Source organism: Solanum tuberosum, unplaced genomic scaffold, assembly GCF_000226075.1.
Source record: "Solanum tuberosum cultivar DM 1-3 516 R44 unplaced genomic scaffold, SolTub_3.0 scf00758, whole genome shotgun sequence".
NCBI lineage: Eukaryota > Viridiplantae > Streptophyta > Magnoliopsida > Solanales > Solanaceae > Solanum > Solanum tuberosum.
The window spans coordinates 72,731-86,889 of record NW_006239673.1 but is presented as its reverse complement, the minus strand read 5'-3'; the positions used below and the strand labels follow the sequence as shown (position 1 = coordinate 86,889).

General features: G+C 32.4%; 1 protein-coding gene across 4 annotated transcripts; it reads right to left on the bottom strand.

The window, feature by feature from the left end:
- Positions 1-2,284: 2,284 nt before the first annotated feature.
- LOC102581640 (ATPase family AAA domain-containing protein 1) lies at positions 2,285-9,525 on the bottom strand. 4 transcript variants are annotated; one of them, XM_006367295.2, is made up of 6 exons: positions 9,205-9,525; positions 7,525-7,825; positions 4,950-5,108; positions 4,320-4,615; positions 2,758-3,017; positions 2,285-2,531 (listed from the first exon to the last, which is right to left on the bottom strand). In XM_006367295.2, exons 1-5 carry the CDS (start codon positions 9,403-9,405, stop codon positions 2,793-2,795), a joined length of 1,182 nt encoding a protein of 393 aa, XP_006367357.1. In that variant the 5' UTR covers positions 9,406-9,525; the 3' UTR covers positions 2,285-2,531; positions 2,758-2,792. The 4 variants fall into 4 exon arrangements, with proteins under 4 accessions (XP_006367357.1, XP_006367356.1, XP_006367358.1 ...); XM_006367297.2 differs by having other exon boundaries at positions 2,440-2,531; positions 2,758-3,014; positions 9,205-9,523; XM_006367294.2 differs by having other exon boundaries at positions 2,285-3,017.
- Between the last annotated feature and the right edge of the window lie 4,634 nt (positions 9,526-14,159).

Below are 14,159 nucleotides of genomic sequence, written 5' to 3'. Positions count from 1 at the left end.
AATCCGTCGCCGAATTTTAAATATTCGCCGGATTTTCAACAATTTTAGGTGGGGGAGGGGGGGTGTTTAGTTAATATATTATAATTTGAAACATGAACATCATCATTAGAAGTTCCTTCACCCAATCTGGGACTCTTTCGAGGCGTTTTAATGGATTTCTTAGACATAATTTTGTTGGGGAAAAAAAATTGGACGAAAGATTGAATGTTGGTGTAGTTGGCTGGTGAGAAAAATGGGAGAGAAGAAGGTGAAAGTGGGGTGATAGCGTGTATAGTTGGATAGGTGCGGGGGAAGGGTGGTGGGATTGACTAATGGGAGGTTATGAGTGTAACATTAAATAAGGAAGTGTAATCAATGTAAAATCCCTATAATTGTGTAAGAGATAATTATGGGGTATTCTTTATTTAAATAATTTAATAATAATATAAAAATTATAAAAAAATTACTTAATTTAATAAAGTAAAATTTAATTAATTTATAAATAATTAGTGATATGTTATAACCCGTAATTAAACTGTTATAAGCAAGAATTTTTTAAAAGTAGATTTAAAACCTGTAATATTGACTCTTAAATGTGTATATGGGGTGATTTTTTAGTTTTTAAACTTAGTTAACTGACTATAATCTTCTTCTCTTTTAAAAATAGTTAAAAAGGGAAAAGGGTCTGATATATCCTTCAATTTTCTCATTTAGAGTCGATATACCTCTTGTTATTATGAAAGTGGTTCATATATATCTTTATCGCTATACAAATGGCTCACATATACCATTATCGTAACAAAAGGAACTCACATATACCCTTCATCTAATGAAAGTGAAAAAATTAGTTTTAAATTTATTTTTTTACTTTTAACTTAAAAAAAAATTCATATAAGGGTATATACATGATCCTTCTAGCAAAGTTCAAGGTATATTTAATATTTTTCATACAAAAATTATTTTTTGACTTCTTTGATTATCATTATTCGAGTTTCTTGTTCTTTTTTTTCTTTCATTCTTTAGTATAAAGAAAAAAATTAAAACTAATTCTTTGCGACTATATTGTAATTTTGTTGTATTTGTAAAAAAAAAAAAAAAAAAATGGGCATCTATAATAAATTTAGTGGAACATAAATAATTTTGACCATCAAAATAATAAATTCAAATTAATTGTTGAAACAAAAAAGTCAAAAATAAAATAAAATACATGTGAGGAGGATCAAATATACCCCACATGGATTATATTTTTTTCAAAAAAAAAATAATTTTCTTTTTCATTTATGTTAGAGGAAAATGGTACATGTGAATCATTTTATGTAACAATAATGGAATATATGAGTCACTTTAATAAGGAGAGTTATATCAGCTCTAGATGACAAAGTTAAGAATTATATCAGACTCTTTTCCCTAGTTAAAATTAGATAGTTAGGTAGTAAATGGTCCTTTTTTCTCTCTCGACTATATTTATGCAAAGCATATATAAATACACTTTTGAGAGGAAGAATAGTTACTCGTAGTTCTGTGATTCCATAAGGGGAGAAATGAGAAAAATTGAATTAGAGCTCTAGCTAGGGATGGCAATAGGGCGGTGCGGGGTGGGGGTGGGGCGGGTTGAGCTTAACCCGCAAAAATTTTAATTCACCCCGTTTCGCATAACAATTTTTTCATTTTCAACCCGCCCCACATGAACCTGCCCCCGCATAATTTTTTTAATATTTTCTTTTTCTAGTTAAGTTTGATACTAAAAATAAAATTCATAAAAATAAATTCTTTTTTTCATTAAGTTGCATTAATTTAATAGGATAGTGACTTAAAAAATTATTTTTTTGAGGTCAATTGGAAAAAATGTAAGAAATTGTATTATTTTTTATTGAATATTTTAGTAGATTTATAGAAATTATCTTAATAAATAATGCTCTATCACTCTTGTAACATGTAAAAACATAAAATTAAATTTGAACCCACATTAACTCACATATACCCACAACCCGCCCCGCATTAATTTTTAAAAAGCCCGCTTCAACCCGCCCCGCCCCACATAGCCTTAAACCCATCCCTAGCTCTAGCAAATTTGAACTCTAGCTTGTTCGTAGAATAAGTAATACTTGACCGATGGTAACTAGCAACCACTATATGAGCGGGATGGGTTAGGGAATTGGGGCTCAAGGATGGTGGGGGTTGGGATGGTCGAGGAGTGGGTATTGGGATGTTGGACGGATGGAGAGGAGACAATGAACTTAGAATGTCAATGAAACTTCGTTTTTTTCTTCATTAGAAACTCATTATCTGTATTCTGAATTTTAAATCAAAATCAAAAGCCCAACGTTGTATTCCATGGATAGACTGTAGAGCTACAACATCATTCATTTAATAGAGGATGCAAGACCTAACTATATTAGGTAGCCTAATATATTGTACACTGTAACTTGAACATTCACTTCACCTGGCAACTCTAAAATCTGTCAATCAATACCCTGTATAATACAATAGCAGAAAACCTGAATACGACATTCTCCAGGACACAGCAGAGCCGTACATATGCATGCAAGTCCCTGGCACCACCAAAATGAAGTGAAAAATAAGATCAACCGCCTATGTAGAGCTCGGTTACTTGTGACACATTAGATGAGCATACAACAGTTCACCCTTTGCAGTGAACATCAAGCAATGATAAAATGACTACTAGTGTTATAAATTTAACAAGGTAGATAACAGCACGGTGCTTGAAAAGAAAGCATATTGGCACCCGGCATAACCAAGATACTATCAAAATCTTACAGTCCATAATACTGTATGGCAATTGCTAGTGGCAGTTAAGAATCTTGGTTCTCTGCCTGGAGATTCAAAATTTGAGAAACCACAAGCCTAGAGAGCTCGCTGATAGCAGCTTGGACTGGATAATCATCTGTCTCTGTTTGCCTAGACAATCCGACAAGTTGTGAACGTAAGGAGTTGTATTCATTTGCAGCAACCTGAGTCTTTTTTGACGTAGCTATAACTTTCTCCAAATCTAATTCTGATAATGGCCTTGGCTCCTGCTAGAAGAAAAATAAAAATGTATTCATCCAGAGAGCTTCGGCCCATGACAATCTTGTGAAGATACAATTGAAAAAACAAACATGTTCCCAACAATCCCGTGCAAATACACCAACTGTCAATTTTTACTGGCAAATCTTCTCAATACAGAAACCAACATCACAAATAGGTGCTACAATTCATCAAGCTTAAGAGCACAAGTCCACGAATCCAGGGTCAAGCACTAACTATATCACAGTAGCAGTTGCAAACTTGCTTCTTTTTTGGGGTAAAGGTAACAAAACAAAAATGAAAGGATTCTCCACTTTTTTGATAACGTGTTTCTTTTTCTTCAAGGACATAATAAAATTAGAGTTGAGGTTAAACGAAATAAAAAATAAAAAGAATCAGAGTTAATTAGCTGGTAGAGCATTGCAGCTTACCAAGGACATTTTTTTTTTTTTGATGAAGTAGATTCATTTCAAGGCATCAAGAAGATGCAAGCTTTACAAGGATAGATCAGTTAAGCTCACAAAAAAAGGATTTGTAGCCTCTATCAAAGCTACAGAGCAAGGACATGACCTTAGATAGGAGGTTGTGGAGGCCACAGATTGAGGTTAGAAGGTTAGTAGGTAGTAGTGTGTTGTCTTGCTTATCCTTCCTTACAAGTAGTCGTAGTATTTCTCCTGCAATTTCTTGTCCTCCGATTTCTGTTACATTCTACTATCTCCTGTACTTCGATTATCGCACGATTTTGTTGTAGTATTGTTCCTATTTTTCAAGAATACTTTGTCATGCTTTCCATAGTATTTGCTTTGATATGTTTTTCCTTAAGCCGAGGGTTTAGCAGAAAGTGTCTCCCTAACTCCCAACTCAAGATACACTCTATCTACCGTCTCCAGACCCCACTTTTAGGATTACACTGGTCACTGGGTATGTCAACGAAAAAGGTTGAGGTAAAACAAAAAGAAAAATGATCAAGGCCAGATATGCACAAACTATTTTTAATAAACCACGAAGGAGGGGGACATCTATAAGAGGTTCCTTATCTAGGTATCAATGCCTCCCTCTATGTCAGCGGTGTACAGACCTGCTCAAACCTAGAGCAGTTCAAGTTGATCAGCCAAGGTTCCTCATAACCCCCAAAAAGATAAATTTATATTTCAAAGCAATCTTTATCTTCTTTTTCCCTTCATTTTTCTATTTTTTGGGAACCCTAAGCCACAAGTATCAATGGATAAGATAAGCCATAGGTTGCTTACATTTCTAAGCCAATAAAAATTCAACTTAGCATTTCAACAAAAATTAAATAACACAATACTAACCTCGGAAGGCTTTCCACTTTTCTCATCATTAAGAAGGTCACGGATAGGAAAGTAGGCAGCTTTTTTACAGAGCTCAAAAAGATCTGAACCAGTGTAACCATCACATAAACTAGCAATGCGGTCATAGTCGATGTTATCTTCCACCCTCTCTCCCCTCAGAATCACCTTCAGAATCTCTGCTCTCTCTTTGCGGTCAGGGAACCCAATCTCAAAGGCCTGAGGAAGACGTCGAAGGATTGCTTCATCAAGCTCAGATGGGCGATTAGTTGCAGCAAGAACCATCACTCGTGCACTCTCTACATCAAGCATTTGACAATGATTAAAGCCGACAGAACACAGTAGCTAGACCACACTAACTTAGAAAAGAGATGGACCATCTCAAATTATGATGGATCCTCAAAATAAAGAAATGGATAGTGAGGACTTATATGCCGAAACCAACTATCTTAGGATTTAGGAGTAGAAAGTGATATAAAGTTCACCAATCAGTTCCTCTCTACAGCATATACATATACAGTGCATACACAAACGCACACATTATATACATATATATGTATGTGTGTGTATTTCTTCCGCTAGGTGGGAGAAGACTATTGATAAAGTATTCAACTGATTCAGCGGTGTACTTACGATCTGTGGTAAAACCATCCCATAGAGCCATGAATTCAGTTTTCATGTTTGTTAAGGCTTCATGATCGGTGGCCTTGCGCTGGCCCAAAAAGCTATCAACTTCGTCAATAAATATAATTGCTGGCTGGAGTTTATGTGCCAAACTAAATACAGCAGCAACTGCAATTTTCAGAAGATCATCAATTAGTTAAGTATAACCCATGTTGAAACACGATATAGAACTAAAGGACTTTTAAGACATTACAAGACATGAAGGATATATAAATCATCCACATGAGCCATCATACAGAGAATTCAAGTTAAAGGGCATCCTCAGCGTATAATTAGAATTATGAGATGATACTTATGGATTTAAGGCTTTACATAACCTCAACTTAGGGTTGTTCATGAGGAATTTGAGACGAATTTTCTAGGCATCCTAGTTTCGTAGCATAACAAACACAGCTTCTCCTTCCTCAAGATCCATTTTGCTATTAAGACAAATGAAAGCCCATTAGTTTCCATGGGTTCTCCATGGACAATGCCACCTTAAATCATATTTTTAGCCTGCATCATTTACACCCCTTTATTTCAGTACGTGCCAGTCTTCTTCATCTGGCCGAAGTACATTAATATGGATCCAATAATCCATTGGGTGTATATCCAGATTTGCATATGGCACTGTTGTATTGGCTTAGTAGACTGTTTCTAGCTTTCACATGTCGAGAGGTATTCGGTGAGCAAGAGCTTATTTATTATTGCTTCTTCAACAAAAGCAATTCTCTTACCTACAGCTCTTCCCCTCCACCAGAATCAATGGCATCAGGTCTAACTCCACTCTCTACCTTTCCACCCAAAATCAAGCCTCAAATCAGCCAAAGAATCCATGGTGATGAATGCTTCACTTCTCTTACCTTACTTCTTTTTGGATGACAATGGTGTTTGGGCCTTCTGTTCAATGACTATTCCAGCCTCCAGGTACCTGCTACCGGGTAACTCTCTAGGGCTTAGGCAGATGGAAAAAAATCACCTAACATTTTTTTTTTGCCTCCACTAGGACTTCACTAGGCCGCACACTTGGGTGGCACTTTTCTTACATTATTTTTGGTCTTAAGACGAAGGTATCCCTCTTGTGAGGATTTGATACTTCTGTGAGGAAATAAAATTGTATGGAGCAATAAGTTGATGACCGTGAATGAGTTATCATTCAATTATATGTAAGCCGGTGGCTTTGATAGAGAACATGGAACTTGCAGTGTAAACTAATTCCAGCCACAAAACATATGAAGCAAGGAAGTACGAAAGCTCATGATTCATTAGATGGTAAAGAGAAACCAGTTTAATCTTCAAAATCAAAATTAAATGCTTAAGCAAGGATAAGAGTACTTCTTTTTGATAAGCAAGCTAGATAAGACTACAACTATATCCTAATATACAAGATAGTAGATATACTATTCATACCTATATATCATAAATTTCAAGTTTTCTTTCTTTTTCTTTTTTTGAAAAAGAACTGATACCTTGAGCATACCCCATATCCTTCCCTTGATCCAGGGTCCATGTAAGGTAGATTAACAAGGCTAAAAAGCATCAAATCCTATTATCTACTTTTTCTTGTTATTCTTGCAACATTTTACTCCCGAAAATCCTCAGCGATGTGGTTTGCCATTTTTCGCACTTAAAATAAGCCATTTAAACAGGCATCACTTTATACAAGGATAACCTTACTGATGCCCAAAGCTCGTTGTCTTGCTAAAAAGTAAAAAAAGAGCTGCAAGAGAGTGAAACTAAAATTCAAACAATATATAAACATGTGCACAAGCAAATTACATCCTGCCTGCAATAAAGCAATTTAATGAGCTAAGAAAAAAACTACATTAGAGACATTTTTAAAAGCTTGAAACGTTCCAGGGTTGGATAATATCAATGCTAAAAAATAATGAATCTCAAATTAGTCTTGAGTGTGGCAGCCTTCTTCTTTTTTTCTTATTTCCAGATCCATCATATAAACCGATAGCAAGCAATTTCAGGAATTGAATAGAGCAAGCCAAGAATCATGACCTATCCAAAAATTTACAGAAAGAAGTCTTGATTTGATGTTTATGTTTATCCCTCAAAAATATCAAGCTTCTATCGATGATTTAGAGTTTTAGACAACATTATCTTGAAAGTGTTTCCTAATAAGTACTAGCAAAGCTAGGCTCTCCGGTTTTTTTACTACTCCAACTTCACTAGTTCATACAGCGTGTTCATAGCAAAAGAACTCCCATCGATCACAAAATCTTGAAAGAGATTTCTAAAATTAGCAGATCATCTCTCATGTTGAGGTCATGCAGAATGTCAGTATGTAGATGAATCATGAATGTAGAATGGACCAGCAAACAAGCAACTTCCTTGTAAGATAGATTTACGTGACACAGTACTAGTGTTCTTTTGGACAGCATAATGCTTGTAGAGCTTCAATAACAAACACTGAAACAATATTTAGAAAATATAATGCAGTCATGTGACTTTCAGCAAGTCAAACAACACACCCGAGAATAGAATAATGCTGAGAAATGAACCTTGAAAGACTGAAAGCAAAATCTACACTCACCTAATTTTTGTGCATCACCGAACCATTTGCTCATCAAATTTGAGATTCTCACATTAATAAAAACAGCACCTGACTCTTTAGCAATTGCTTTGGCAAGCATGGTCTTTCCAGTCCCAGGTGGTCCATAAAGCAAGACTCCTTTTTGCGGGCCGAGTAACTTTCCATGAGAAAACAGCTCAGGTCTTCGCATGGGAAGAATTACTAATTCACATAATGCTTGCTTAATGGATTCTAGCCCACCAATGGAATTAAATTCCACATCTATATGATCAGGGTTCACTACATCACAGGCTATCACATCCTGTTGACACAAAGTACAAAAGAGAAATAAGTTATCCTATCTCAATATGAGAATGATTGAGTTCAATATGAAAATGATCATTTTTTTACTATAAGTTGGAAAATTCTACAAAGTCTGATTCTTGAAATTATTCAAACCAAGAAAGAAATGTTCTACTTGAATTTAAATAACTCCTTAGAACATAAGCTGATCTGTCTTTTTAAACCTAAATTTTCAGATATCACAGGTTTTTCATACCACTAGGTACTTAGTGGGAGCAGGAAGCAGGAAGCTCTGACAAATCAATAGGAAAATGATCTTAATCAACAGAAGTAAATATAATGTGCACTACGATACTCTCAATAATTCAGACAGGTAGAGAAAAACAGAAGTACACTAACATCTTCAATTGAAAAACATTTTTTCAGAAAATTGAGTCAGATTCACAAATACCATAATTTCACAAGAAGTATAAGGGAGCAAGTTCTGAAAGCTACGCTACTCTCTTCAACACAGCCAACACCATCAATATTACTTGAACAAAAGCATTGTCTCACCAATGTAATGAAGGGATTATACGACATAAATACTAGTATAAACTGATAGCATGTGAACATCTAAATCTCAATCTTTGCCAAGTCAATCAAGATTAGAAGACTGAAAGCACCGCACAACTTTCATCTGCAAGGGTTGGTAACTTGGTATGCCATTGCTCATAACTTCATCTCACAGACAAATAAGCATATGCATGCGGAAAAGACGGTTCCTTTCAACATAAGCTCAAACCAAAAAACCATTTATTTTTAAAAAAAATTAAACCCCGATATCAATCAAGCCCCAAAACAATAACTTCAAGGAGCTGAAATATCCAAAATCAAACTTCCAGCTAACATTAGGAAAGCAAGCTAACTCTTGTTCAACTAGCAATTAGATGCAGCATTTTTACCATCTCACTAAGCTCTTTTTTCTCTCACTGTGTGGTGTCCGGGCTAGCTTTCATGCACCTCGACTAATTCCACGGAATACATGTCACCTCCCACCAGCCACCACGGTTAGGAAAGATGGGAAGAATCACCTAGTGTTTTTGTCTCCGTTGGGATTTGAACCCAACACCTTATGGCTCTCAAACACTTCATTGACCACTAGGCCACACTTTTGCGTGCCCTACCTAAGCTCTTTTCTCTCGAAGCAGATTAGTATATTCCCATACACTCAATGGGTATATGTGAAAGATTACTAACATTTCAAAAAATTATTAAATTTTGAAACCACAATTTCACTAATGTAATGGGTTTAGCTATAAGAACCCATAAATTGAAATGAACCCATCAAATTTAAATGCGGAATTAGCCCTATAAGCTGGTACCATCAAGAATTAGAAGAAAGGGGGAAAAACAGACCTCATAGGGATTGGTTTGAATGAGGGGTCGACCCAATCGCTTCGCAATTTCCTTCTTGTGTTCAAGAGCCTTCTTGGATGCCTCTCGATTCGGGTCAAGCTGCCGGAGCCCCACAAACAAGACGAGACAACTAAGAGCTGCGCTTGCGGCATAAAGAATCAATTCTTGTAACAACTTGGTCTCTGATGAACCACTTTTCATCCTACAAGATTTCTTCAGAAGATTTCTTTTTCAGTTTGGATGAAGAAAGGCGTTTTGGGTGTCAATTTTTTACACTATATAATAGAGAGACTCGTCTTGATTATCAAGAAAAATTTTGACGATTCAGACTGTTTATCGGTGAGGAGGGTAATTTACGTAAATACCCTTCAACGACGATCAACCTCTCGGCGATTTCTTTTTGGGCCACAATCACACAATCCACCCATTGGGCTCTCACATGTTCCTAATTAAGTGTGTGCAAAAATCGAATTGAAAAAGTGTTAGTATCAATAATTTACTGTTATTGAGTTAACAGTATTTTAATAATTTTATAAAAATAAATTATGAGGTTATCAATTCAGTTTTGATTTTTTAATATTAGATTATTGGGTAAATCGATAATTCATTAAGATTATAGTAGTTTATTACTTTATCCGTACAAAAATATGAATATTAATCTCAATACATTACTAGTTACTCACTTTTTCATTTAGCCTTCAATTTGACTTTGAGTTCACAACTTCACATTATACAAAACGTCAAAACCTAAATTAAAAATCATATTCCTCTTAATTTCTCTTTGTGTTATACTTATATAGTTATTTTGATGTTAGTTATTATTATTTCTATTTTATGAGCATTTGTAAAGTTACATTATTGTCTTATCGCGTTAAATTGTTGAAGAAGTCATATATTTATTTTAAAAGCAATTTCTTATTGGTTAAATTGAAAATCGAACCGTTAAGGACCAAAATCAATAACCAAAAATCGATAATAAATATCTTATAAGTTATAATTTGGTTATCAGTTTAGTGTATTTAAAAGTCGATAATACATAAAACTGAAATGAACCAACCAATGTACACCACTATTCCTAATGGTCTTTTAAATTATTATTTTTACATAAATACACAACTAAAATATCTAAAATTCTCTACGATTTAAAAAAATTACGAAAAATCTCTTCTCCGATACATCCCCATCCTCTATCGGATACATCTATATCCCCTCTCGGGAACATGCATTCTCTCTCAGATATATTTTTATCCCCTCTCGGATACATTCCTCTCATTAAGTAATATATCATCTGCAATGTTTCAGATAGCCAAGGAATATATCCGAGAGCAACAAAAAGTTGGAATTGTTGTAATTGGAAAACTTCCGGGATAGGATATAATTAGCCCCAAAATATATGAATATTTGTACTTTATACAAAAAAGAATAAGATAAATCTACATAATAATTACGCAAACATTCATACCTTATATACTAATCTAATATGTACTTTTAAATAATTACCTAATATTTACTATTTGATTTTTGTATCAAAGTTGGAGTAACATATATAGATATACATCACTCCTTCAAAATAGTTTTCTTCTCCTTCTTCCCCTCCATGTACTTCTTCAATTACTCACCAATATTTGAATGAAAATAAAGCAATACAATTTTGAGGTTCGTAATTAACTTTATCCATTATTTAAGTCTTGTATCTGATTTTTCTATAGTAATTAATATTTAATTTCTTCTAATTTTTAATAGTCATACCAAATTTTTTTCTTAAAAGTTCATTGATTTAGGATTTTGATAAACTACTTTGATGGCTAACAAATCTTTAATCAATATAATTGTTAATAAAGGTACAACACACCAGCAAGAAGTTACCTAAAAGAGACCTTCTTTTGATTTGGATTGTGTGTATATACACTCTATTGTTGGGTATATTTTTTTACTGTTGCTGTCAGTGCTCATAAAAGTGCTAATTATGACCTTGTTATTATTATACATCATAATAGATACATACTTCATGAATCAGTAATGTATCCAATATGTATCTATTCGTATTTGATCAAATTTTTTATATGTATCTAATACACCCTAGACAATATCTAATATATGATACGTATACACTTTATGAGTCTGATACATACTATATAAAATTGTTCAGATACATTTAATTTAATATTATACACAATAATCATGTAATAATCCCATATCATAGTTTAGATGAATCTGATATAATGTTAATTTTGTATTTGTAAATCAATTTATCTTATATATATAATCTAATCCAGATACATTTTTTAACGAAGAGTAAATACTTAATAGATATATACAACATATATGTTCTAGATATATGCTAAAAAGTATATTTAATATACATTTTTATAAAATTTAATCCATATACAATAATACTGAAATTTTGACAAGATACGTTATTGAAAATTATCTTTTAATAAAAGATATAATTCAAAAAATGGTAAGCCGTTAGACAAGTGATATACTCTTAAAATTTATGTTTCAATTACATTTTATTTTTAAGTAAACATAATTACATGTACATACTTCGAATGTAACTGAGATACATGTATCTGAATGCGCTAGATATATGTGTATGATAAACTAAATATGGTATAACTATGCAGCAAACCCATGTTTTAATTTAGATGAATCATATGCAATGTCAATTTTGTATGTGTATGAATATATAGATAAAATTATCTTTATATATAATTCTAATTCAAATATCTATTTTTAATCTCAACTTTGTATCACGAGTATGTATAGTAAACACTCAATAATATTTCGGTACATATAAGTTTTTCGTACATGCTAAATAGTATAATTCATATACATTTTTATAAAATCTAGTTCATATACAATAATACTGAAAAATCTAAATATTTTGAACTCACAAGTTGCTTGTGTATTGTAAAGAAACTACAACTCTCTCGCTATTCAATTTCAAGGAATTGAGTTACTCTCCTAGGATATTAAAATGAGTTGAAATTGAATTTGGGTTGGATCCTGACCCGCCTAAGTTTATTTTGGGCTCAAATAGAAAAAAATGGCACAACATGGCATGTAATAGTCTAGTTAAAATTGGCAATAAATAGCCCATTAATAATTTTTTATCAAAAAAAGATTTCTTAAAATCTATTTGCCATTTATTAGCCATGTTCTCTTTTACTCGTTTTTTTTTTCTTTGAAAACTTATTTTATTCAATGATTTTTTTCTAACCCTTTTCAAGAAACGTTTTTTCTTTCATTCCTTTATTGATTGAAAAAGTAAAAATTATTTTTTATCCTTTCTTCATCTCTCGTCTTATTTTAAACAACGATTTTTTCATACGTGCATATACTCTTTTTTTTGCCTAAATTTTCTCCTTCGCATCTACATTCAACCTGTGTATGATGATATGCTAAATCATTTTTTTTCATTGTTCTTGACTATATTTAATCTATCACATATATTTTGAAACTAAAAATTTTATTATTTTATTGTTCCTATTTTCTCTCTTCGTATTATTTGTCAATTGTTTTAAAGCAAAGTTCTCTCTTTTTTTTTTCTTTCTAAAATTCTTTCTTACGATAGTTTTCCTTTTCTTCTCTCCTAAATTTTATCTTCTATTTCTTAATTTCCTCTTTCTCCACGTATTTCAAAATTCAAATAAAAAAGTGAAAGTACCACGAAGAAGAAAGGGAAAGAAAATGTATACCCCATTTCAATGAATTATTTGAGACATTCATATAAGATGTGTATACATATTAGCTTTTAATTTGACAGACTATATATATATCAAAAGTGTATACATTTCAGATTACAATTTAATGGTGTATACATACATGAGTGTATACATATCTGAACTATATAAATTACAATTTAGTGGTGTACACATACTAGAAGAGTATACATTTTAGAACTGTACAAAAAACAAAGTAATGATATATATATATATATATATTAGAACTACACAAATACAACTTAAAGATGTATATATATCAGAATTATACAAATATAATTTAATGATGTATACATATCAGAATTGTACATATTTCAAATTAACAGTGTATACATATGAACATGTTTCATATTATTATCTACCTTTTTTCTTTTATATTTCAATGAGATTAACAAAGTGATGTCAATTGTGTGTTGTATTGTAAGAGAGAGAAATACGAACAAAACAATTTTTTTATGGAAAAAATATGTGACTATTCAATACACGTTAATAAAGGGATAAAAATATTTTTATTCGCATTCTTTTCAATTGATTAATTAATTAATGTTGTTTGAGAAAAAAAATTATTTCCTTAAAAAGAGGCGCATATTTTTATTAGTGGCTAAGTAGTGCCAATTAATTGAGGCCTTTCGGTTGCTAATTATTTTTTGGCTACTTAGTGCCAATACTATGTGTGGATTGTACCTTTGTGTCAATTCCTCCTCAAATATGTTAGACTCAAATGGGATTAAAACGGATTGGATCTTGACCCGCTCAATCTCAATAATTTTAATATATTATTGTTTAGATTTTATATTCACAATTTGAATTTCAACTCATGAAAATTTAAAAAAGAAGAAGTTACAAATGGATAGATAAGTCCTAAAAGATATAAAGGAGATTGTAATTCATATCTTCAATATAGGCACATGCATTACTTCAATACAAATAAAGAATCTTAAAACGGGTTGAAATTGAAGATTTAATTGGACTCAATTGAAAATTTTCTTAAAATGGATTAAGACTTGAATGAATTGAGATTGAACTCAATTCAAATTAACTTGAGCTCAACTCTTAAAATTTTGAATAGATTAGGCGAATTAGCTATAATTAGGCTCATTTTTGACACCCTAAATAAAAGTCATAAAGATCATTGAAAACCAGTTGCCAATTAAGAAAAAAATACTTTATCAACTCAAGTTTTGAACGTGTAATAAAAGGTCATAAAAATCTCATTAAAAGTAATTGCCA